The sequence below is a fragment of the Notothenia rossii genome (genome assembly GCF_949606895.1).
Source record: "Notothenia rossii genome assembly, chromosome: 11".
NCBI classification, from domain to species: domain Eukaryota; kingdom Metazoa; phylum Chordata; class Actinopteri; order Perciformes; family Nototheniidae; genus Notothenia; species Notothenia rossii.
The window spans coordinates 52,623,915-52,647,925 of record NC_136910.1 but is presented as its reverse complement, the minus strand read 5'-3'; the positions used below and the strand labels follow the sequence as shown (position 1 = coordinate 52,647,925).

General features: G+C 40.8%; 1 protein-coding gene across 4 annotated transcripts in view; it reads left to right on the top strand.

Moving 5' to 3' along the window:
- Nucleotides 1-24,011, top strand: part of whrna (whirlin a) — a 158,796-nt gene that overhangs the window by 122,873 nt on the left and 11,912 nt on the right. The window contains exons 6-10 of one of the 4 annotated variants that reach the window (XM_079657502.1): nt 11,194-11,406; nt 12,711-12,932; nt 18,983-19,057; nt 20,604-21,183; nt 21,728-21,894. In XM_079657502.1, coding sequence (XP_079513628.1) covers nt 11,194-11,406; nt 12,711-12,932; nt 18,983-19,057; nt 20,604-21,183; nt 21,728-21,894 — 1,257 coding nt within the window. The remainder of the gene's footprint in view (nt 1-11,193; nt 11,407-12,710; nt 12,933-18,982; nt 19,058-20,603; nt 21,184-21,727; nt 21,895-24,011) is intronic. The other 3 variants (XM_079657504.1, XM_079657503.1, XM_079657505.1) reach the window with 3 other exon arrangements.

Below are 24,011 nucleotides of genomic sequence, written 5' to 3'. Positions count from 1 at the left end.
TGATTGAATAAGGGGCCATCTGCAGGATAGACGTTGCGGTGCTTCCAATTTATGCAGACTTCCAAATACACTCACGAAACCAACACATCTTTGAAGGAATACTCGAACATTTGTTTGTTTACCACTCACCCAGTGTTTCCTTGAATTTGTGAAAAACACTTAATTTTACTCTCATGCTTCTACATTGAAAAAATAATCTAAACACTGAGGATGTCAGACTCACAAGGACGAGTAGCAAGCTTACTCCAATGTGAAGCCTTTTATGCACAAATGTTTTAGACTGTGAGGTTTTTACAGCAACAGCCACGAGTCGCGGAAGAAGTGAGCAAATGACTGGATTACACTTTTTGGGGTCTTCCCTCCCCTGTAGCGTGTTTATATTTACAGGTTTTTGTGCATGTAAATGGACTGAAATGCTATAATCCCAAAGTGAAGCTCACCTGTGGCTTTCATGCGTGTAACACCAGTAGAAATAACAGTTCTGTCTGCTGGTTGTTTGTGAAAAAGCACTTCCTACTCCTCAGCAGCCTCCACCAGTCAGCCTGGAGAATTTATGAGAGCTCGGTGGCTTTCATCCTCTCCAAGGATTTACAGGATGCTCGCCTTCCCATCCAGTCTCCTATCCAGTGTAGGTAGACAAATAACTCCTTCTGATGAGAAAGTGTCAGAGCTGTGAGGTGGGACTGTGTGTCTGCCACTGTTAGGAAAGTAAACTAAAAGCGTCAGAAATGCTTTTACTCTATGTTCTACCTTGTGAAGTCGGCCTGGTGCAGATTTCTGGAGCTTTTCTAAAACGTCCCTATAGGATATTTAAAAAATGTTTGTGCAAACACTTTCATTTGGCATCTCTATTTAATTCAACGCTTCACTGTGAAATCAAGTTGAAGGGACACATTCAAATCCAAGCCTTTGATGTTGCATTTTTCTTACTTTGTTTAAGTACGTTTTAAATCCCCCGCCTCGGAGCCAAACACAGTCACGATGACAGGAATGTAATGTTAACGTTTATTTACAACGTTCACAAACATATCATCCATTCCTGATTTCTGATAAAGCAACATCCATCCTTCGAAGGAGATGCAGATGCGTTTTAAGCGTGTCTGGATTTCATGGCTGAGTTAGATGAACAAATAAAAGCAAACCCTTACATAACTTCTCATCAGGTGTGACCCAGTACATTGATAGATGATTTAGAATTAACTCAATGAGAGGATAGCTAAACGAGCTAATCCTGAGATTCAAAAGAAATCCTTATTATCCACAACAAAGCTCAAGATGTTCTTCTTTGTAGTCCTTTGTGACTTCAAAGCAGCATCGTGACAATACTAATGGTTACCTAATTAATGAGAGGGGGGTGACGCAGCTTATATCTACTTTTCTCCATAAATCTGTAGCCAGCCTCCTCTGTGTCCTTCTCCAGACTTCACTGGGGGGGGATCCATTGAAGTAGACAGCAATGCATGCCAACAAAACCCTATAGCTTCAAAATAAATACTTTTCATTTCAAAATAGAGTGGCTTGTGCACAGTGGGGTTTGTAGGCTCTCTGGCCTCAATCTGCAACACAACAACAAATCTGTGAACATACACCAGGGTCAAATAACCCCCTTCGTCCATCAGAGGGTTTGTGAGCCGCACGGTGGGGTCCGCGGCTCCTCCTCTCTCCATGTGAAGCAGGACCAATATCTTCAAAGCAGCTGTTAGTACCTGGCCCTGTCCTCTGCAGCACTTCAAGGTCCTTGAAGTGATTTTGATGTAATTACAAGCTTTCCTCACTATAATATTGTTGTTCTTGTGTCATGCTGTTTGAAACATGCTGTGCGTCCATTTCAAACCTGTGTCCTTAAGGCTGCCCTTGATCAAATACATGTTTGATGGGCTCTTTTGATCTCCAACATGAAACAATCCTAACTGGTGGGGAAAATGTGTTAATGCGTTTTTGTTTGCTTGCATTTGTATGCGAGGGGCTATGAGTAGAAGCGTGTTGTGAATGTGTCTTTGCTAGGTCGTTGTTTTTCTGTTTCTGTTGAGGTCTTTTTGCCTGCCATCACCTGTTTCTCTTAATTTATAGGCACTATTTCCTCAATCAGTCTCTTACTCTGACCAATTGGGTCCCATGTGAATCCACTGTTATCTGAAAAGGGTAAAAAAGTGTTCACCAGTCTGAACAGTGATGCAGGGATGACACATTTTTGTAGGCGTGATGTTAAAATCTGCCCATGTTTATGGAATTACATGTTCAACAAACAACTATGGGTGCAATGCTTAAGTGTCATTATACATTTGGCCATGTCTTGTACTTAAGTTGCTTTAATATATATGCCCAATGCCCTTTCATAGCCATCAACTTGTTCTGCAGCTGCTCTAGAAATCCCCTAGAAGCTTTAAAGAACGCCAAATGTTGTTTGAAGGCATTGCAGGAAATTAAGAGAATGTTCAAAATAAAAACATAGTCATAGTTTACCAGCTTAGAATAAGCCAAGATAAGCAGAGGATGTGTAGGTAGACTGGCTTCTGGTGTGTGTGTGTGTGTGTGTGTGTGTGTGTGTGTGTGTGTGTGTGTGTGTGTGTGTGTGTGTGTGTGTGTGTGTGTGTGTGTGTGTGTGTGTGTGTGTGTGTGTGTGTGTGTGTGTGTGTGTGTGTGTGTGTGTGTGTGTGTGTGTGTGTGTGTGTGTGTGTGTGTGTGTGTGTGTGTGTGTGTGTGTGTGTGTGTGTGTGTGTGTGTGTGTATATTAGGAGGGAAAGAAATGTAGCAGCAGGGCTTAAGGGCCATGCAGCAAGCAGAGAGGCGATAATTCAAAGCCCGAGCCAGAGAGTCTGTGTTCGCACCGACCCCACCTCCACCCTCACGCTGTGTCAACACCTCCTCAGCATAAATATGAATCTCCATTAGAATGATCTGCCAGTGATGGTGCTGCTCAAACAAGCAGAAAACAACGTTCATCTAATAATCTGCTCTCGCTTCCCCGTCTGGTGCCTGTAGATTCAGCACATCCCAACATTAAACGCCTGTCCTACCCCCGCCTCTGTTATTGAGGCCTAAAGGCCAAGCTAACCGGATAAGCTTATTAGTTAAGGATAGGTCACGAATCATTAATTCGGCTCTGACCCCATTTACACGGGGATCTAGAACAAATTAATGTTATTTGAGAGACAACAAAATGTATTACGGCAAATAACAAGGGTAAATGTTGCTTCTGTCCTTCTAACCTAATTTGCTCATTGGAGTCTTTGGTCGCTTTAATGTAACGGTACACCAGGATGATTTTATTAGCAGGAGGGCCCAGTGTAGCCAAAGTGGTGATAAGGTATTGAGATCCTTTACTTAAGTAAAAGTACAAATACCATGGTTTAAAGGGCCCTTATTATGCTCATATTCAGGATCCTATATGTATTTTGATCCTCTACTGTGACAGGTCTCCATGCTTTAATGTTCAAAAAGCTCTGTCTGAAACCAGAGCCCAGTCTGCTCTGATTGGTTAGCTGGCTGGCTCTGTTGTGATTGGTCAACCGCTTAGAGATGTCCTGCTCCTTAGCCTATCACATACAATATGATAGAAACGCGTGTGTTACCTAGTGATGTCACTATGTCGTTGAAGTAAACAAAGGATTCCAATGGAGGCGTTTCAGGTTTTTTAACTGGTAACTTTGAGTGTTTAAAAAATTGAGTAAATAGTATTTATTTTTGCTCTGAAATGTGTTGGAGTGGAAGTCCAAGAAGCATACAATGGAAATACTCAAATTAAGTACACAATTCTACAGCTGCTGGTACTCACAACTGAATGCTAGCGAGTTAAATCCTTTTATCAACAAGACAAATCCCTCAGCTTCAAAAACTGATGCTTTGCAAACGTATCTGGCATATTTAATTGCTCAGGTTTTATTCACTTGTTCAATAGTCAGTACTTTTGGACCCTCCAAATAAAATCCACCTGCCAGCAAACACAATTCAAGATCAATTTACAAAACAGCATGGCGACAAACAATAGAAATTGAGTTTGATTTACACCGCTTGAAAAGAAAAGCAGGAGTCAATAGTCAGAGAGATATGTATGCTGAATAAAATCCACTGGCCTGAGTGGAATGATAAACATGCTCAACAGGTGTAGATTGTGCCCCATAAATCCCATATCTAGCTCACAAAATGAGTATTTACTATACCACAAGGGGGCAAAGAATTCCATTAGAAAAAACAAAGTGTGTCACACACTTGCAAATAAATCTGAAAAAAAACCAGGTGGCTTATCAGAGGTGGTGCTGGGTTGCACTTGTAATGAACTGCACACCAAGGCCCAGAGTGTTTTTCTTTTAGCTCTACACAATAAAAAGCTGCCTGTGTGCCTCTGCACAGGAGAAACATGGTTCACTTGCTGCTTTTGGGAGGTTTATTCTCCCTTTCATGGCATTGTTCTCGATGTTCTGTTACTCAAAAATGTTTTTATTATGGATTTACTTGTATATCAAAGCATACAGGAAAGCCCACTGAGATTAACCTCCATAACATCCTGCTTTATATCGTACACAGTTTATTGAGAGGCTGGCTAAAATAGACTCGATCCCAGAAGACCCCTGTGATCAAATATCAAACTTTACAGCAGAAATAGATTCTAAAGCTAATTTCCCCATTCAGAACAACTCTATAAGGTAGATAAGGCTCAACACAGTGCATAATAGAATAATACGTTTATTTAGTATAGAAGGCACACAGGTAGTTATAGCACACGATAAAGTGCAATAAAGACTTGTTTAGTTCACTCTTAGATTTAGCTTCTTAGGATCATGCGTTTGACAATTCTCATAATTGTTATACAGTAAAATCATTGTAATCACTGTTGACATGCATTGTAAGGTTACGTTAGGTCACTCTTGGGGTTAAAAGGTTGTTTTCAGTAAAGATTTAAAGAAATAACATATATTTGCAAGACAAATACACAAAACCTTATCAAATATATTTCCATTTGACTGAAAACACCCAATTAAATGCTATATAATGTGTTAGATTATTGTTATAAATTAGTGTTAATATGTATGAGAGCTCAAAGTGTATCACAGTGTATCTCAGATTGTAATGTTGCCAGCCATATGCTGGTCATGTTGCAGTGATGCTGTTAGATCCTGCCTGTTCTCCATTCTTCTTCACTGACACATTAATATTTCCACGACGACTGAAGCAACAATCAAAAGCCTGGAGGTGAAGCGCGTCTGCACACTGTCTGCGTCATCACTGTCTGAACTAAAGAACGTCAGCTGAGAGCTCGGGAGCAATATAAATACTTTATTTATACTATGACAGTGAGTCTGATAAGGATTTAAAAAGCCTCTGAAAGTAAAGTGTCTCTCTGTCGGTTCACCCAGGCAACATCTCTGGATACCCCTAAGGAGGTCTCTGACTAAAGACAAGCCTATTGCACCTTTCAGAGTTGTCTGAACTCTATGTTTTGACGTTTATGCTATCATGTCTTTTCACATTTTGGAAACATTTTTCAACCCGAGTGCGTCAAATACTTCCAAAGTGAATGTTGCTGTCTCACCTCACATGAAAAGTTTAATACAGTCCCATCCATATCCACCACATGCTGTCAGGTCCATGTAATGCACACAGTCCCCAATGTTTTGGTCTACCTGCAAAATAATTCTGATTTCCAAAATGTTTAACTGGCATAGCCTCAGATAATTTAGCTAAATATAACAGCACCACACATAGCTACTGTGTGTCTTAACGATGTTGGTCCACTAACAGCTGTTACCCTCTGCCAGCCTGCATTTATTTTGTTGTTGTGTCTCAAAATAAATGTTTATGATGTTATCACTGGGAAATGGCCATTACTGAAATGTGTTGTTCCCTTCCAGTTTTTAGACTGAAAAGAATAGGATTGTGAAACAAAAACAAGTTTGGGTGACACAGCAATGTGTCATTGGAGAAATCTGTAGAGGCTACTTTAACTTCGATTTCAGGTGTCAGTTTTCAGCTTCATGCCCCTGGCTTCCATTGATAATAATTGTAGCCTGTACCTTTGTCCAAAGTGTCTGATCACACCATATATCTTGTTAAAAACCAGGTTTCCTCAAAGCTGCTGCTACTGTAGCAACCTACAGTATGTGATTCATCATAAATAACCAATATGTAAAAATGTGCTTAATCACAAAGATTAGACTTGAATGTTTTAGCCATCTAATCTATCAATTAGACACAGCACACATTGCTGGTCCACTTTGGTTGCTCTACTTTGTTAATTAAGACATATTTAGCTATCCAACAGATGTTATCTCATCCAAATGGGTCTGCTTTTATGTACTATAGGGTATTAGTAATGAGCAGCTGTACTTAAAAAACCCAGGTTTAAACAGGACATCGTTTTGCAACATTGTACACTACATAATCCTGGTCGTTCAACATCAATTGCATAAAACTACTTGCAAATCACATTGGTTGATATTGGCTCAATCTCCATATAATTTAAGGAATAAAACATGTTTTAGCTGCAGAGATGCATTGTGGGTCGGCACTCTGTCCTAAAACCATGAGGTCATGTGTTCTCTGGCTGCATGCTGTAAATCAGCCAGGTAATTACCTTAGTCATTAAATTCTGATCCGGCCACAGGTATTGACTCTGTTCTGTATAATAGGTCATATATTATATAATGTACGGTAATAAAATGCTTTGGAGGTAGAGAAGAGAGCAAATGTGTCACACACACACACACACACACACACACACACACACGCACACACACACACACACACACACACACACACACACACACACACACACACACACACACACACGACTGAGAGAAACTGCTGCAGTGATAAGCTTCCATGATCCGTCTTTGCTAAAGTTGATTTGCATTCGTAACTTCAGATAAGAAAAAGGTCGATTTACTTCTTGCCTTGTTCACAATGGTCATCGAGCTGCGTGGAAGAAACTTAAAAAAACGTATTTTATGGTCATTGTTATCCACATTTTTTTTTCTCAATCTGAGGAAGAACATTACAGCTTGAAATGGAATCATCCGAGGTAATATAAGTACCTGCCAGCTTCTGTTATGATAATGTCCCGGCTTTGCTGAGACTCTCATCAGTTTACTCATAGACTTTGTCAGCTAGGAATCAGTGTTAGAATTGAGAAGCTAATTTATTGGGTATGACTGTCGAAAAACAACAACAACAGAACAGAGGTACACTTCTGTCTGTTGGCCTCAAGGGTAACACCTGCCCTCTGAGGTCAGACACAATCTCTGCCACCATCATGTGCAATTTATTTTTACAGTGTGGCATGGCAATCTTCTACTTTTGTTTCCTGATTTAGTGTTTTTGTTTCCAGACAAAAGCACTCTCCTGCTAGAAAAATTATGTCCTAATGTTGTTTGAAAACACTGAGTGCAGGGATGTGAGGAATGAAAGAAATCTACACACACACACACACACACACACACACACACACACACACACACACACACACACACACACACACACACACACACACACACACACACACACACACACACACACACACACACACACACACACACACACACAGGCCCAGTTAACTTAAATATGAAACTTTTGTCACATGTTGGTGATGGTAAAAATACCTACAGTAACAAGAGGGATACAATCTCACTCAAAAATACAATCAGGATTAATAATGAAAGTCTTTTCATTTACTTTATAAATACAGAGAGTAATGTATATCAGAAATGTAAAAAGATAAGGATTGTTTTGATAAATATAAACATATTGAAAGTGAGATACATATATATATATTCTATATATATAAATGCCCAAAGTAAACAGTTAAAACAGTAATGCAGCTCCAGGAACTTTAGCTAAGACTCACTGTAGGTGTCTGGTTAAGCTTTCTAAAATTAATTTCAGATTGAACAAGTTTACAACATTTAAAACATGTTTTGAGATATGAAAATGATGACAGCAGTCCCTCTTCTGCTTCCTTTCTAAAAGAGTTCTTTTTTTCAACTAGTGTGAATCCAGCAGAGTTACTCATGCCATTTGAGGAGATGGGAAGATAAGATGAGTCACAGGATGAGATCATGTGAGTCATGGCTACAGATAAGCACAGTGTAGAGGGAGAGCGTTTGAGGGAAGTGTTTTTGTGTGTCCCCAAAGTTAATGTTCAGTAGAGGTGTGATTCTAAAAAAAACAGGCGAATAGTTTCATATCTATAGGAAAATGCTTTTTTGAAACGTGGTCCTCCTCTTTGTATTGGCAAATGGAAAAAGCTCTAGCAGAGATAAAGGCATGTGACATGTTCACGTCCAGCCTTATCAGATTCCCTCTTTATCGATTAGATGTTGGCAGTGGTCAGCGTTGTTTTTGGTCACTGTGATAAAAGGGCTTGTCTGGCATCCAAGAAACTCACGAGAGAATGACCTCAGAGATGGATCGAGTCCAACTAAAGAGCCAGCACTTCTAACAGGATGTCCATTAACTGTAACATGGCTTTACAGTAAAGAGTTTCAAGAGGGGCTCATTAGCGGGACTCTGCACGTGTTCCCCTCCAGTAAATGATGATCGATTTCATTAACACCCTCAAGTGCTGATATCATGGAAGTACTGTATAAGGAGAACTCGATACAGATTATATAAAAAGCATGATAAGGCGTCTGTATATAGATAAGATCAATTTATTATTATTATTATTAATCCACACGGGGAAATTCAGTAGTTTAACAGCAACAGGGTAAGATTGAAAAACAGGATGGCACAGATGCATACAATCAAGGATATAATCAAATATAAAAATTTGAAATGGTAAATAACTATAAAATAAGAAATGAATTAAAATGAACATATATACATATTTAGGTGTGTGTGTGTGTGTGTGTGTGTGTGTGTGTGTGTGTGTGTGTGTGTGTGTGTGTGTGTGTGTGTGTGTGTGTGTGTGTGTGTGTGTGTGTGTGTGTGTGTGTGTGTGTGTGTGTGTGTGTGTGTGTGTGTGTGTGTGTGTGTGTGTGTGTGTGTGTGTGTGTGTAAACAATGTGTATTTTATGTCACATTGTTGACCCCTTGTTGTGCTGCCTGATGGCTACAGGCACAAAGGACTGTAAGGGCTATTCAAGTGATTGTACTTTTTATATCTACTGATTAACAGATGTCTCTTATCAATGTTAGTCAATGGCAAAAAGTCAGTTTGGGCCCAATGATTGAGCGCACTGACACCGAAGTACCATGGATTGGCGACTACAAGCATTTTCTTCAACACTCCGCAGACTTCCTGGGGGCTTGTCTGATTTGCCCTCTGATACATCCGCCAGAGACAGTCTGACTGCCGCATGCCTCATGTGGGACGATTGGATCGCGCCATGGCGCCCTTGACTTAAGTAACAACCAGAAAGAAATGTCCCAGTAAGCATTGAGAGCATTAAGAGACCTTGTGCAATAGACAGTTGTTGGCTCGACACGGGGACAACTACAGCGGTTGATATGGATGGATGAGCGTGGGAGGGAGTTGAGGAGGAGGAGGTGGCGCCGGGCCTGCTTCTTCTTCCTGTTTCCGTCAAACACACGCAGACTCAGCCCCCGAAGCCGTGACTTTGAAGTGGTGTCTTTGATTAAGCAGTTAATTAAGGCAGAAGCTGCATGGAAGCGAGCAGATAACTTAGAGGAGAGGAAAAAATCAGGAAGAGAGGAAAAAGGAGCAGATAGTGATATTGGCAGCTCGTCGGTTTGTCAAGAGCCAGAGTGAGGTCCTTCTGACGGGCGGAGCAGCCAGCTGGCACAGCGGGACGGAGTTAAAAGCTGTAAGAGGGAAAGAAACTGCCCACGTATGGAAGGCACAGTTGCTGCCTTGCTGCAAGCTGCGGTGTTGGTGCCTCAAAGCATTAAGGGTGGTGGGACAGCAGGCGGATGGTAATTTATACATTCGAGACAGAAAGACTAATGATATGTGATGAATGTACTTGCTCTTTTTCTGATCTGATTCCTGCCTCTGCCTCCTCTCTGACCCACCTACTCCTCTGTCAGCTTTCTATGTATCTCCCTCTATCTCTGCTTTTTCATTCTCTATCCATCACTTCTTCCTCCTACTCTCCCTCTCGTCTCCTCCTGCTTCATCAAACCCCAACACCACCGTCCTTACAGTTTAACCCAAACATCTGCCTGTCCTCTTTCTCCACATCCTCTTCTTTCCATCCTCTTCAACACCATTATTCACATCTTCATCTCTCTGTCCACACCCCCCTTCCCTTTCCTCACATCTTTCCCTTCTCTTTTACATATTTTGAATAAATCCTTCTTATCACATCTGAATCAGAAAAGGGGTTTATTGCACATAATGTTTTCGCAGACATGGAATTTGAGTTGGTGTTAGTTGCATACAATTAACATAATGAAAACACTGAGTGAAGAATGAAGGACATTTTCCCTGTAGGAAGAATGTGTTGTTCAGTAGCTGGGAAACGCACACACATACACACACCCACACATACACACCCACACATACACACACCCACACATACAGACACACACATACACACCCACACATACAACCACACATACACACACCCACACATGACACACACCCACACATAGACACCCACACATACACACCCACACATACAACCACACATACACACCCACACATACACATACCCACACATACACACACCCGCACATACACACACCCGCACATACACACCCACACATACACACCCACACATACACACACACACACACACACACACACACACACACACACACACACACACACACACACACACACACACACACACACACACACACACACACACACACACACACACACACACACATACAAACCCACACACCTGGTAGTGTGGTGTTTTTTATTTGGTTTTCTTGGTCTGATTTACTCGGGAATTAGAAAAGGCTCAGTAGAATCTTAAATGTGAAGCTTTTTGTCACATGGTGGTGATGGTAAAAATAAATAACACCAGGGATCAAATCTAAATGTTGGGCTAAAACCTCACTCACAGTTTAGGGACAGAAAAACAGAGCACTACTCTGACCGGTAATTTTATAGGACACATAAGTAACATAAAAAAAAAAGGAATCCAGTGATGGGTTAGCTTAATAACAAGTAATAAAGTCAAGTAACATATTATAAGTATTGAAACATTCTAAAAAAAAAAACAATATAAACAATGAATATATTTGTAAAAATGTATTATCCACTCTTTCCTCCATCTCCACCAGCCTGGTTTCTATAAAGGCGTGGCGGGCTCCCAGGTGACCCTGTCCAGCCTGGTGAACCAGACGCGGGCCATGCTGGAGGAGCAGGCGCGCCACCTGCTGACGGAGGTGGAGCGGCAGACCATGGGCTACTACGTGGAGGAGTACCGGGAAGGACACATCGGGGTGGAGCAGCTGGTGGTGGCGCTGTTCGAGCTGCTCAACACGCACGCAAAGGTGAAGGCTTGTTTCTGCACCCCTGTAGGTCTGTGTGGGATTGCTGTGAGATTTGAATTGAAGTTTCCTGAGACCTTCAGAGATTTATACCCAGGCTTTTTCCCGAAACTTTTTCTTTCATCCCCTGATCTTAAAAGTCTCTTGATTTTCTAATAGTCTGCAGTAGTTCACCTTGTAAAGAAACACAATAAATCAAAGGCGTTTTATTTCAGATACATGTACCTACAGAAGGTCTTCTGTAAAATTCTTTTACTGCCTAAATCTTGGTTTGGATTTAAAGGAACATTCACATTTAATGCCATCAGTAATGACACTCACTATTCAGTTTAATGAACTAACCAAAGTTGTTGTTTTAAAGGGGAAAATAGCATGATAAAATCACTCTTTAAGTGCTTGTGAATATACATTTTGGAATCTGGAGTGCAACCAACCCACACACTGTCAAGAAAACACTACCCTGTCAGTTATTTGTGAGCTGCCTGGTAAGTAAATAAGGAAAGAAAGAAGCCATTCAGATTTGGTTCCGCTTTCTATGCCACACGCAGGCCTATTATAATATTCCGCCCCCCTATAAAAGACTATGAATCTCAAATAAGTACAATAGGTCCCCTTTAAATCACCATGAAATGAGCTACACTGTATCTCACATGGAAAAGTGTGCTCCAATATACAAAAGCCCAGTCTGTATACGGTCAATACCACAGTCCATAGCAGCACAGGTTCGATTTCAATCCTGAGGCTGCAAATCATCCCCTCACTTTCTCCCCTTGTTTGTCTTCACCAGTTCTTATCAAGACAAGATACAACAAATGAATTAATCAGCATAAAGTACAGTTTAGGCCAAAACTAATGAGGTCTATATGGATGACTACATCCCATCAACAGGACCTTAAATGGTTCTTCTTCAAGCAGTCACATCGAAACAATAACCTGTTTTTTGACTGTTTGTTGCTTTAAAAAGTTTGATACTGAGAATTAACTGCTAATCCATAAATGCTAAATCTTCTCAAAATAAGATGTTAGAGCTGTTGGACTGTTTCTGTTTGTCACAACACAAAATCCTCAGAAAACTCAGTAGGAGGGACGTTTATTTCTCATGAAGATATGGTTTAAGTTTATCGATCTCAGCAACATTCACTAAATCAGGGTTTGGATGAAACACAACTTTTGGTGTACCACAGCTGCAGAAAAAAACTTGTTTCAGTCCTTAAATGAATCCTAGGTTGTACGACCCACCCTAAGCCTGTTGCATCATACCTCTCCTCCCCTCTTGTGTCTCCCCCTCTGTCCCTCCCCCCCCTCAGTTCTCTCTGCTGTCAGAGGTTCGAGGCCTGGTCACCCCTCAGGACCTGGAGCACTTTGACGCGCTGGTGCTGAGACGAGAAATTCAGGCTCTTAAAGCGCGACAGGGGCCAGCCGGAGCCACGGCACTGCAGCAAGACTCCCTGTCCATGGTGTCGTACCCAGACACTCTGACCTCATCTTCAGCCAGCTTCATGACCAACACCACCCTCAGCTCTGCACGGGTAGGCCGGGTTTATCAGTTCAATAACTCTCTGGCATCTTCTGATATAGTGCGGGCAGTCTTTTTTTTTTTTTTTTAAAGGTCCCCTATTATACTGTTTTTCATCAATATATTATAGGTCTCAGATATATATAAAACATGTCTCTGAAGTGTTTGACTTGAAACACCAAACTTGCAGCATCCCATAATCCCCTCTGTTTCAGCCCCGTTTCAAAAGTGCTGATTCTGTGTCTGTTACTTTAGATGAAAATAAGGAGCCCCTCCCCACGCCCCTCTGAGAGACATTTGGTTACAAAGAACAAAATGGTGCTCTAGGAGGAGAATCAGGTGATAAAGGGGGGGGGGGGGGGGGGATACCTTGGTTGGTGATTGGCTAATGGTTACACAAGACAACAAATCGTTATGACATCATAAAGTGGCCAAAATCTGATCAGCTAATTTTCAGACAGGTTTTTATAGAAATGGATCAGGACAAAAAGAGAGGGAATCTTTGTTCCTGAAACTTTCAGAATCTCTTTACACAGAGGGGACACATGTTGATGTAGAAGAGACATGAACAAGTGGATTTTGCATAATAGGTGACCTTTAAAGTATGTGGAAACATAACATCTGGATATTTTCAGGATAAACTGGTAGCTCTTTGTAGCTCTCTGTGCTTAGGAAATATTCCATGGGATGCTATTTCTCTACTATTTTCATTTTGCAGCAACAGTTCAGTTTGGTATGATTTATTTATTTCTGGGTTAGTGCCTGAGTGTGTGAAAGAGAGAAAAAGGGTAGTGTGATATATCTCAATGGATTCTAACCGATTCTGATGCAGAAAAGATCCTCATCTGATGTGGACTTTGTCAGGCTGAACAATGACACGTTTCAATGCCTTCATGCTGAGATGCTTTGGGTTGATATTTTGTATTTTTTCTTCACTTCAAAAAAACCCCTTACTCCTACATTCTCACCCAACAAACCTCCCCTCTCCCCTTCTGTAGGAAAGGCTGCTCTGGCTGATAGATATGATGGAGGTAGGAGTCGTTGCTGAAAGTGATGAATGCTTTTGCAACACACACGTACAGGAAACACGATAAATAAGGAGTAGAGTCCTTTGTGTAGCAGGCACACTCTGACCCTTACCTCGGTGTGTGTGGTTTTGCAGTGAATTTCTTTGCAGTGTTTCTTTCTTGTTTTTCTCTTCGCTACCTTGATTTGGACATTACCTGTAGTGCTTTTAAAGAAAGTGTTGTGTCTCTCCACAATCCTAATAGGCTCTGTTGATAATGTGCAGGTAGACTAGAGTTCTCATGTGTGGATTGGATCCAATCCACACATGAGAATTCAAGGAAAGATTGTTTCAAGGAATATTTAGAAGTGATATTTTCAATTAATGAGTTATTACTGTTGAGGGTTATTGTGCATGAAACACGCACATAGACACATTGCATTGCATTACTTCAACATATGCTCTTGTCCGACCAACCCGATTGATGACCCATCTTTTAAACAGCCACTCAAAGATACTCAAAAGTACCAAGAATTACATGGGACATAAAATAACTACTTAAATACACAAACTACTACAAGACACATAAAGAGGCAAAAAAAGTATGTATCACCCAGAGATGCGTATAAAAAGATTCACGTTATGTAAAACTGGTGGGTCTTTTTGCATATTCGATCCGAGGGGCCCATTAACTCCTAATCAGCCCGTGATGCGCCTACTATATTGTACATACTATGAGTAAACTATTGTCAGTTACACATGTGCCAACAACTTTCAAACTAATATGTTGGTAGGTAGTTTTGAATATGGTTATGTAAAAGTGGAAGCAAGTGTTATGTTATGGATTAAAAAGATCACTTGAACCCAGGTAACCACACACAAACACACTGTATCTATGTTGACAGCAGAGATATGCTGTTGACTGCAGATGTTCCCTCCAAACAGTCCCTTTCTTTGAGATTCCATTGATGTTTTGTTTTTTACTTTTCTGCTTCCCCCTCAGAGAAGGGACTTTACATATGTGGGAGTGTGTGTGTTTGTGTGTGTTGTTCTTTATTCTATCCATGTGTCTTTGTGTGTCTATTTTTGTCATTTTGGTCCCTGGGTGACTGCTTCCACAGCAGCGTAAAGCAGATTAGAGAGCTTTGTGGGTTTGGGAGGGAGATATCGACACTGGATTTCTGAACCACGCTCAAAACCAGGTATACAGTCAACCTGCATACCAATGAAGCTGCACACACACTTACACAAAAACACAAACTAACATACAAAAACACAGTTGCAGCTTGCTGGACAAACACATCGTTGCTTTAGGATTCAACAAAAATAAAACGTTATTTAATATTCAATTAAAATGTTCCTCCAAATATGTAAATGGTTAAGATATTTTTACATTTAGGCATCTTATATGCTTATTAAAAGCCTAAAGAAAAAAATGTATCATGAGTCTGAGATTAGTGAAAGCATCCATGTATTCATGCTGTATAACTTTAAACTAGCTATTAAGACCATCAACTCATCAGGAACATGTGAATTTAGATCATAAATGAAGTGAAGGTTAAGTCAATTTTTTCCATAGACTTCTATACAATCTGACTTATTTTTGCATGGAGCAAGTCAAAGGCACTCCCCCATTAGAATATAAATGATCCCAAATAGGGACATTATTAAAATTATGATTATAGAGAGAACAGAATGGTTTATTGTTGTATAAATAATAATGTTTTGAAAGCATTGCCAATAGACTGCAGATTGGTCATGGGTCTATTTGCCTTTGACAAAGGCTTGGGTCACTTTCTCAGGACTGAGCATGTATCATTAAAACTGTATAAAAGCAGACTCTTCAGCTTGAGTAGTTGCATTCAGATGTCGACACATTGTTCTCTGCATGCTGTGTGCTACATACAGAGATCAGGGCCAAGAGAAGGGCAACTCTTTATTGCTGAATTTCCCAGAAGTTGCCCCGTGATCTAAACATGGCCTTGCCCAGACCTAGCTATGTGCGGCAGCAGGTGGTACAAAGCCTTTCTTCCACTATCTCCTATTGTAAACCTGATAAATGATTTACTTTGGATTTGCTCAAAACGTAATGGGTTCCTTGGACCATGCTTCACCCTTACCCAAGTTTTTGAAAAACGAGGCCAGCCGTTTTTTCTGTTCTGCTGAGAACGAACCGAAGCAAACACATAACTTCCATGGCGGAGGTAATCAGGCGTCTGTGGGAAGATTTGTAGGGTTTGTAATCATGATTGTTTCCACTGTTGCAGTTTAACATCTGTGGTGCTGTCTTCTTCAGTGATTTGCTGCTTCAGATCTAAAATAAATCAGAGCTACAAGATCAGCCTACGTGTAAAGTAAATCATCGTTTGTCTTTAAGATAAGATAAGTGATCATGGTGCCTTAAATTCCTGCTGAGAGAATGTAGAATTAGTTATTGTCAACCACATCAACCTTTGCAGAGAAAGTGTCACAAAGCACATCTCAGACATTGTCACATTTGTAATGGGGCCCTTAATTGCTTATACTCAGGATATTTGCATTTGGTGGCTCTAAATGTTAAAATGTGTTCATGCTCAAAAGATCTTTAGTTTCCTCATACTTCTTTTCACACTATGTCTGAAACCAGGGCCCAGTCTGCTTTGATTGGTTAGTTGGCCGGCTCTGTTGTGATTGGTTAACAGCTGAGAGAAAAACACAGGCAGGGGGTGTAGTGTGTGGGAGAGAGACTGCTTCTGAAGGGAATTTTAGGATTTTAGCCTTTGCATACCATTTACATGCAAACAAATCTATATAACACATGCGCCCCATAAAGCCCTGTCACACTGTCCTGAAATTGACACCCGATGGACACACGAATATGGAATTGTGAATTTCGCACAAAGATGGCCCCGAACCACACACGAAGGCAACATTTACATTACATTTAAGACATACAACTGCAACGAAGGTAACAAAAACGATTATGTACTATGATACTGTACTGATATTTTCTCTGAAGTTTGCTCCGTAATGTTGTTTCCATAGCAACAACAACTTCCTGTCAACTCGCCTTCAAAATAATATATTATATCCTTTTCAGTTTCACAGAACACAAATTGGGTTATTTACATAATATGTTTACATGATTTTGTTGTGCAATAAAACAACCCGATGGACACACGATAAAGGAAATGTTCAAATTCAGCTCTGATCGTAACAACATCGGGACATTCTTGAGGGCATCTTAAGCCATCGTATGACCGCCATTGGAGTTTCTCAGGCTCCGGCAGCAATTTCGTGAGCGGTGAGAAAGTTTTTGGCATGCCAAAAAATTGCCGAAGGACCTTGCGAAGGTTCATTTTCGTGTTGAATTTGTGTATCAATTTTGCCCTTCGTAAGGCCATCGTGAGAGCATCGTGAGAGCATCGTGAGAGCATCGTGAGAGCATCGTGAGAGCATCTTGTTATCATCGGTGCCATCGGGCATTCGCCCCGATCAGAGTGAATGCCCGATGGCACCAATGATAACAAGATGCCCTCACGATTTGACAAGATGCCCTCACGAGTGCCTTACGAAGTTGCCGCTCCCGAAGTTGCTGCCGGAGCCTGAGAAACTCCACCGGCGGTCATACGATGGCTTAAGATGCCCTCACGAATGGCCCGATGTTGTTAGGATCAGAGCCGAATTTGAACATTTCCTTAATCGTGTGTCCATAGGGTGTCAATTTCGGGACAGTGTGACAGGGGCTTAAAGGAGAGCCAGCAAAAATTGTGACGTCATGAATTGTCACCGATACAAAATTGGCTTTATTCTACTACACTAATTTGTAAAGAGAAAATATTTTCCCCCCAGAAGCCGATCTGATTCTTACCCCAGAAGTCAAACCAACCAATTACAGTCAGCCTCCACACTGTTTTCCCACCATAACACATACACACCACACTGCTCACTGCGTTTGCACGGCATGTTGACATTGGATATTAATCCTGTTCTGCAGAATTACCTGAGATGATTATTGGGTACTCTCAGATACACATGCTCCCACAATCACACACACACACACACACACACACACACACACACACACACACACACACACACACACACACACACACACACACACACACACACACACACACACACACACACACACTTTCTTGATGGATGTTAGCTACAGATGAACATGATCACACACGAACAAACACAGCGTGGCCTGACTGCTTACAGTGCAGAGCAGCGTCTGCGCATGTGGAAAGTCGATGATTAAGCTGAATTGCTGGGGCTTTTGTTTTGGTTTAGAGGCAGAGTTAAATGAAGTTCAGCGTTTCCCTGAAATCATTCACAGATCTGCTGCAAATGACCTCCTCTCCCCCACGCCACTGGGATTGAGCCTCCAAATCCAGCTTTGAACTCAGCTGATGGTCCTTTAAAGATTTTCCCGGCATGTGTGTTTTGCTTAGCTAGAAGACATGATCTGTGTGTGGGTGTGTGTGCCTATCTTAATTGCTTTCTTTCCCTATTCATTTCAAGATTTGACTCTATTGACACTGACATTAGGGCTGCTCAATTATTCGTATTTTAATGGCGATTACGATTATGGCTTGCAAAGATTACGAAAACAACGTAATCGAAATAAAACGATAATTTCTTCTTTTTTTTTTATTCTTTTTTTTTTTCTTTTTTTTATATCTATATATTTTTGGGGGGTTTTCAGTTGAATTATACTTAACGTTCAGGGTAATCAATTGTTAAAAATATACTGTTCAAAAAAAAATTCTCCAATAAATTGATGTTTTCAAAGTCAATGAATAATCGCATTTAATAATCGCAATTACAATTATTGACCCAAATAATCGAGATTATGATTTTTGCCATAATCGAGCAGCCCTAATTGACATCTTTCCTTTTTTGTAGGAAACATGGAACATCCACCAAATCTAATTTAGTATCAGTTGTGGGGTAAACACACATCTGTGTTTAGCATCCCTCTGACTTTCATCCCTCTCTTCTCCCCTCAACCTCTCTGTTTCCTGCTCTCTTTCACCTCGCGTCCCTCTTACTCCATCTTTGTCTCTCAGAACGACAGCGCGGTGGACAGTAATAAGGCGGATCCCCCGGAGAGTCTGAACACGCTTCTGGCCGACATCTCTCTGGTGAGCCCGGCAGGCACAGCTCTGGTGTGATAAAGATGGATTCCACACAGGGGAAAAAATTCAAACAAAATATTAAAGGGAGGTATTGAGATAGGGACTGATGGCGGTGCTTTTTGAAAGTAAGTGTTGGTGAAGCCTTTCCACTTTCATTTTGTGTTGTTGGTTGGAAAGAGGATCGGCCACCTGGCATGTCCAATTATCCTCCCACCCTTCTCCATACTTTCAAGAAGGAGGTGGTTATGGTCAGGGTAAAAGAAAAAGGTCTGCACTTTCCAAAGCAACAAGAGATATCTGAGGCTCAGTTTCTTCTGAACAGAAAGAGATGAGAGGGAGATCAGGAAGAATGCTTTTACTCTGCAGTCGTCCAAGGCTACCTGCCGCTCAAATCATAACTTCCTTTTAATTTTGCAATCTTTCTTTTACACTCATTTTATGTCTCAGTCCATATTTTTGTGAACCACTCTGTCTCAGTGTCCATCTTCAGTTTTTGTTCAAGCATTTTTACATTTTAATACAGGGTCCCGGTGGAGCAGCAACGTTTTCTACATGGTTTGGATGTGTTAATGTTCCTCTAGAGTCTAGACGGCTGTTATTTTCACTGAAACTGAAAGGGTTCAACAGGTGTCTAATGCAATTGTTTGAGTTATGTCTTTATGTCTTTATTAGGTTCCCCATTAGCACTAGCATGAGCATTGGCTATTCTTCCTGGGGTCCTCGCACACACAAAACATACATAAACATACATACAACTAAATTAAAACAAAACAAAACAGCTCATCATTTCATGCAATTTACAGTACTGTATGAAGTGAAAACTAAAATGGTCATCCAATTATCGCCATCCTAAGGCCAAACTAAATTAAATACAAATAAGTGTACATAATAATATACATGTATGCATACATAGCCACAGACGCAGTTCAAATTTACTTTATAATACATAAATCATTTTTTAGCAACCTTTTGAAATGTACTTGAGAATTTTCCTGAATGATGTGGACCGGTAAAGAGTTCCAGCTGAGCATGGCTCTGTACATGACTGTTTTTTGTCCCATAGTTGATTTAGATTTTAGTTCAAATTGGTTTAAGGAACACTGTGTTTAAAATGTGCTTGTAAATGAACATTACATATATTATTACATCTCTTCTCTTTGCTGAGATTAATGTTTTTGTATGCATGGTCCTTCTATAAATAAATAGAGAGATACATGTGTAAATATACAGTCATTCAAATAAACAAACGTACACATACTTATCAAAACCTGGCGAAACAAAACAATAATTAGAAACAACTACTGGTAAGTTACAAAGCAACCTGGCAGATATTTTTCTACATACAAATAAAATGAAGAAGAAATAATACCTTTACATTTCATAGAAAGTGAGTCTTACATTTGAAAAACATTCTAAAAAATATGCAAGTAAAAAAAAACAGTTTGTCCGGATTAAATGTTGATTAAACAGTAAGGTCATGTTTTGTTCTGCCGGATATATTGCCTTGATACATGCACCCTTAATCAATGATGAATATATCCTCTCACTTCAGGACGACGTACAGTCCACCCCAGCTGAATCCCCCCCCTCCTTCAAGCCTCCGCCCCCACCAGGGGTGCAGAGGCGGCCAACTAGACGAGATCCGGTCAACAAAAGCCCCTCGTCCGAATCCTCCCAATCAGGCCTGTACTTCACAGCCCCGTCCAATCACCAGCGCAGCAGAGAGCCAGGACACGCCCCCGCCTTACCCTCACTGCACAAACGGGAGCACCCCAGGGACCCCTCCCGGGACTACGCGGTCATTAAAAAGAGAGAAACCACGGTACCTTCCAGGAGAGAACAGATAGATGCTGCTCAGCTGTCTAAGCTCACACAGCACAACATTGGCCCTTTCCCCAGGGTCCTGTCCCCCAGCAGGGGCACCAGACCCGCTGCCCCGTCCCCTTCACCTCCACCTCCACCTCCACTCCCTGCCCCTCCTCCACCCCCTTCTCTTCCTTTTAAACCAGTGTCCATGTCCAAAGCCCCCCCCTCCTCGCCGGGCTCTAAGCAGCAGTTTGTTACGGTGGAGGTTCACAGGCCCAACGCAGAGCCCGACGTCAACGAGGTGCGGCCCCTTCCCCAAACTCGAGGTGAGGGACATATAGTGGAGCTCCGGACGTCCAATATACATATGTCATTTTTATCTTTTAAATAATAACATGCACAAGTGTGGATGCAACTAACAATGACTTTACATTTGGGCTCCATATTCAGTATGCATTGACTGTTCTTGTAGATACAAATATAGTCTTTGCAACATTTACAAATCGAATTATTGCTCACCGTTTCTCGCCACCTTATGTAATTATTATGTATGATATGTGTATACTGTAAATACCATGTACTATCTCTCCAAATATGTATTTATTTGGGATAAATGCACTGAAATTAGCATTACCCAGAAAAATGTGTATCATAGCAACTCTATGCAAAACGTCACTACATCTTCAAATCTGATATATTTCCAAATTTGATTCTTTTTAGCAGTTCTACTAAACTGAAGAGCGCTCTGAAAGTTGAATCAAGTTTAAAACAATAAAATATAGTATTGCTTTTATATATTAAAATGAAATCCCCACAATAGACGATGTGTTGTTTTCCCATCCTCACGTCCCATGTGCTGTTCACCCTCAGGTGGCGCTCTGTCTCAGCTGTCAGACAGCGGCCAGACCCTCAGTGAGGACAGCGGGGTGGACATAGCTGAGTCAGGACACATCAGCAAAGACAGCAGTACCCACTTCTCACACACACGCCACCCCCGGGACACCCAGGGGGGCGGGGGGGACCACCCCTCCAAACCGGTGAGGGGGCGATTCAGAACAGCTGTGAGACAAACATGGATGGATGAGTGGATTCATTGTTAAACTCTGAGGAATGGGAAATGTATTTAGTTTAGTTAGGTGTGTGTGCTGTCATAGTTCTGTCTTGTGAGGAACCATTTCTGTGAGTTTTAGGAAGTGCGGCACATTTGGAAAGTGACACAATTTGTGTAAACCGGAAAAGGTTTGAAGGGCCTCTTTAAGCCATATTTTAAAGTAAGAATTATTTCTATTTAAAGGGATAAAGTTATGAGTTACTGTATGGACCCTTGCAAGTATAGGAATGTGTGTGTGCTGAAAAACAAACCATCGTTGATAAACTGATGTGCTTTATCTCAAACTCTAACTGTGATCTCTTCTCTCCTCCCTGTTTTGCTCACACAGTTTCCTTTGTTTCACTCATTTGTTTATTCCTCATTCATGCCATTCATTCATTCATTCCATCATTTATTTCACCGCTCACTGCTGTGTATTGTTATGACAAGTGCTCTCTGCTTCTTATTGATTGATGGGAGAAATAACAAGTAAGGATGGACGTAGCCTAATGCTTTATGACAGGGGTCTCAAACTCAAGGCCCGGGGGCCAAATCCGGCCCGCGACTTCATTTAATGCGGCCCCTCAAGAGCTTGCAAAGAATATAATATGTTTATTATACGGTTACATGCTGATTTACAGAAGCACGTTGCCCATAAACTACATGTCCCACAATGCATCTCAAATTTGACTTTTTTCTCAGAATTTGACTTTTTTTCTCAGAACAAGTTTTTTTCTCAGAATTTGACTTATTTTGTTCAAAATATTCATTTTTTCTTAGAATCTGCCTTTTTCTCAGAATTATATTTTTTTTAAAATCATTTTATAACATTCTCAGTGAAGAGACTTGCAATGATTTGCCCTAGACTTCTGCTTTCAGACGTAGTTAATTATGAAGTTATTACCCTATCCGATAATAATCCAATGCAGAGGCAATAATGTCATATAATACATTATTTTATATATATTAAATATTTATATATGTATTTTGATATATAGTCTTAAAGTTAAAACCGGCCCTTTGAGTGCACCCACAATGCTGATGTGGCCCGCGAAGAAATGTAGTTTGACACCCTGCTTTATGAGGAGAGGGCCGGTCGATTCAATATCTGTTTTAGATTAGAATCGTTAGGCAGGAGATGTGACGGCTGAATCTACTTTGTACCAGGCAAGTTGGATGTTATTGCAGAGGAGCAAAGCACTTACTTTCTTTTTGCTCCTGAGAAAACTGAATTAACTTTAGAGGGCAATTGTTTAAAGCTTTTTATAGTCCACTCATTCCTATTCCAGCCTTCAAAACACATCAGGAGTTTGTTTCATTAAGCAGTAAGCAAAAACATTGATTCACAGATTTGATGTCCATATTCTATGATAAATTGGCGTTTGATGGAAATCTCAATCTTTATTTATTTATATAGCACATTTAAAACAACCTTCAGTTGACCAAAGTGCTGTACAGGCAATAACTTCAATATTAAATAACACAATGGGAGTACAATAATAAAGCAATAATTAAAAACATTATAAAAAGCACAATAACTAGAATCACATACAGTGGGGCAAAAAAGTATTTAGTCAGCCACCAATTGTGCAAGTTCTCCCACTTAAAAAGATGAGAGAGGCCTGTAACTTTTCTTCCTAGGTACACTTCAACTATGAGAGACAGAATGGGGGGAAAGAATCCAGGAAATCACATTGTAGGATTTTTAATGAATTAATTGGTAAATTCCTCGGTAAAATCTGTATTTGGTCACCTACAAACAAACAAGATGTCTGGCTCTCACAGACCTGTAACTTCTTCTTTAAGAGCCTCCTCTGTCCTCCACTTGTTAACTGTATTAATGGCACCTGTTTGAACTCGTTATCAGTATAAAAGACACCTGTCCACAACCTCAAACAGTCACACTCCAAACACCACTATGGCTAAGACCAAAGAGCTGTCAAAGGACACCAGAAACAAAATTGTAGACCTGCACCAGGCTGGGAAGACTGAATCTGCAATAGGTAAGCAGCTTGGTGTGAAGAAATCAACTGTGGGAGCAATTATTAGAAAATGGAAGACATA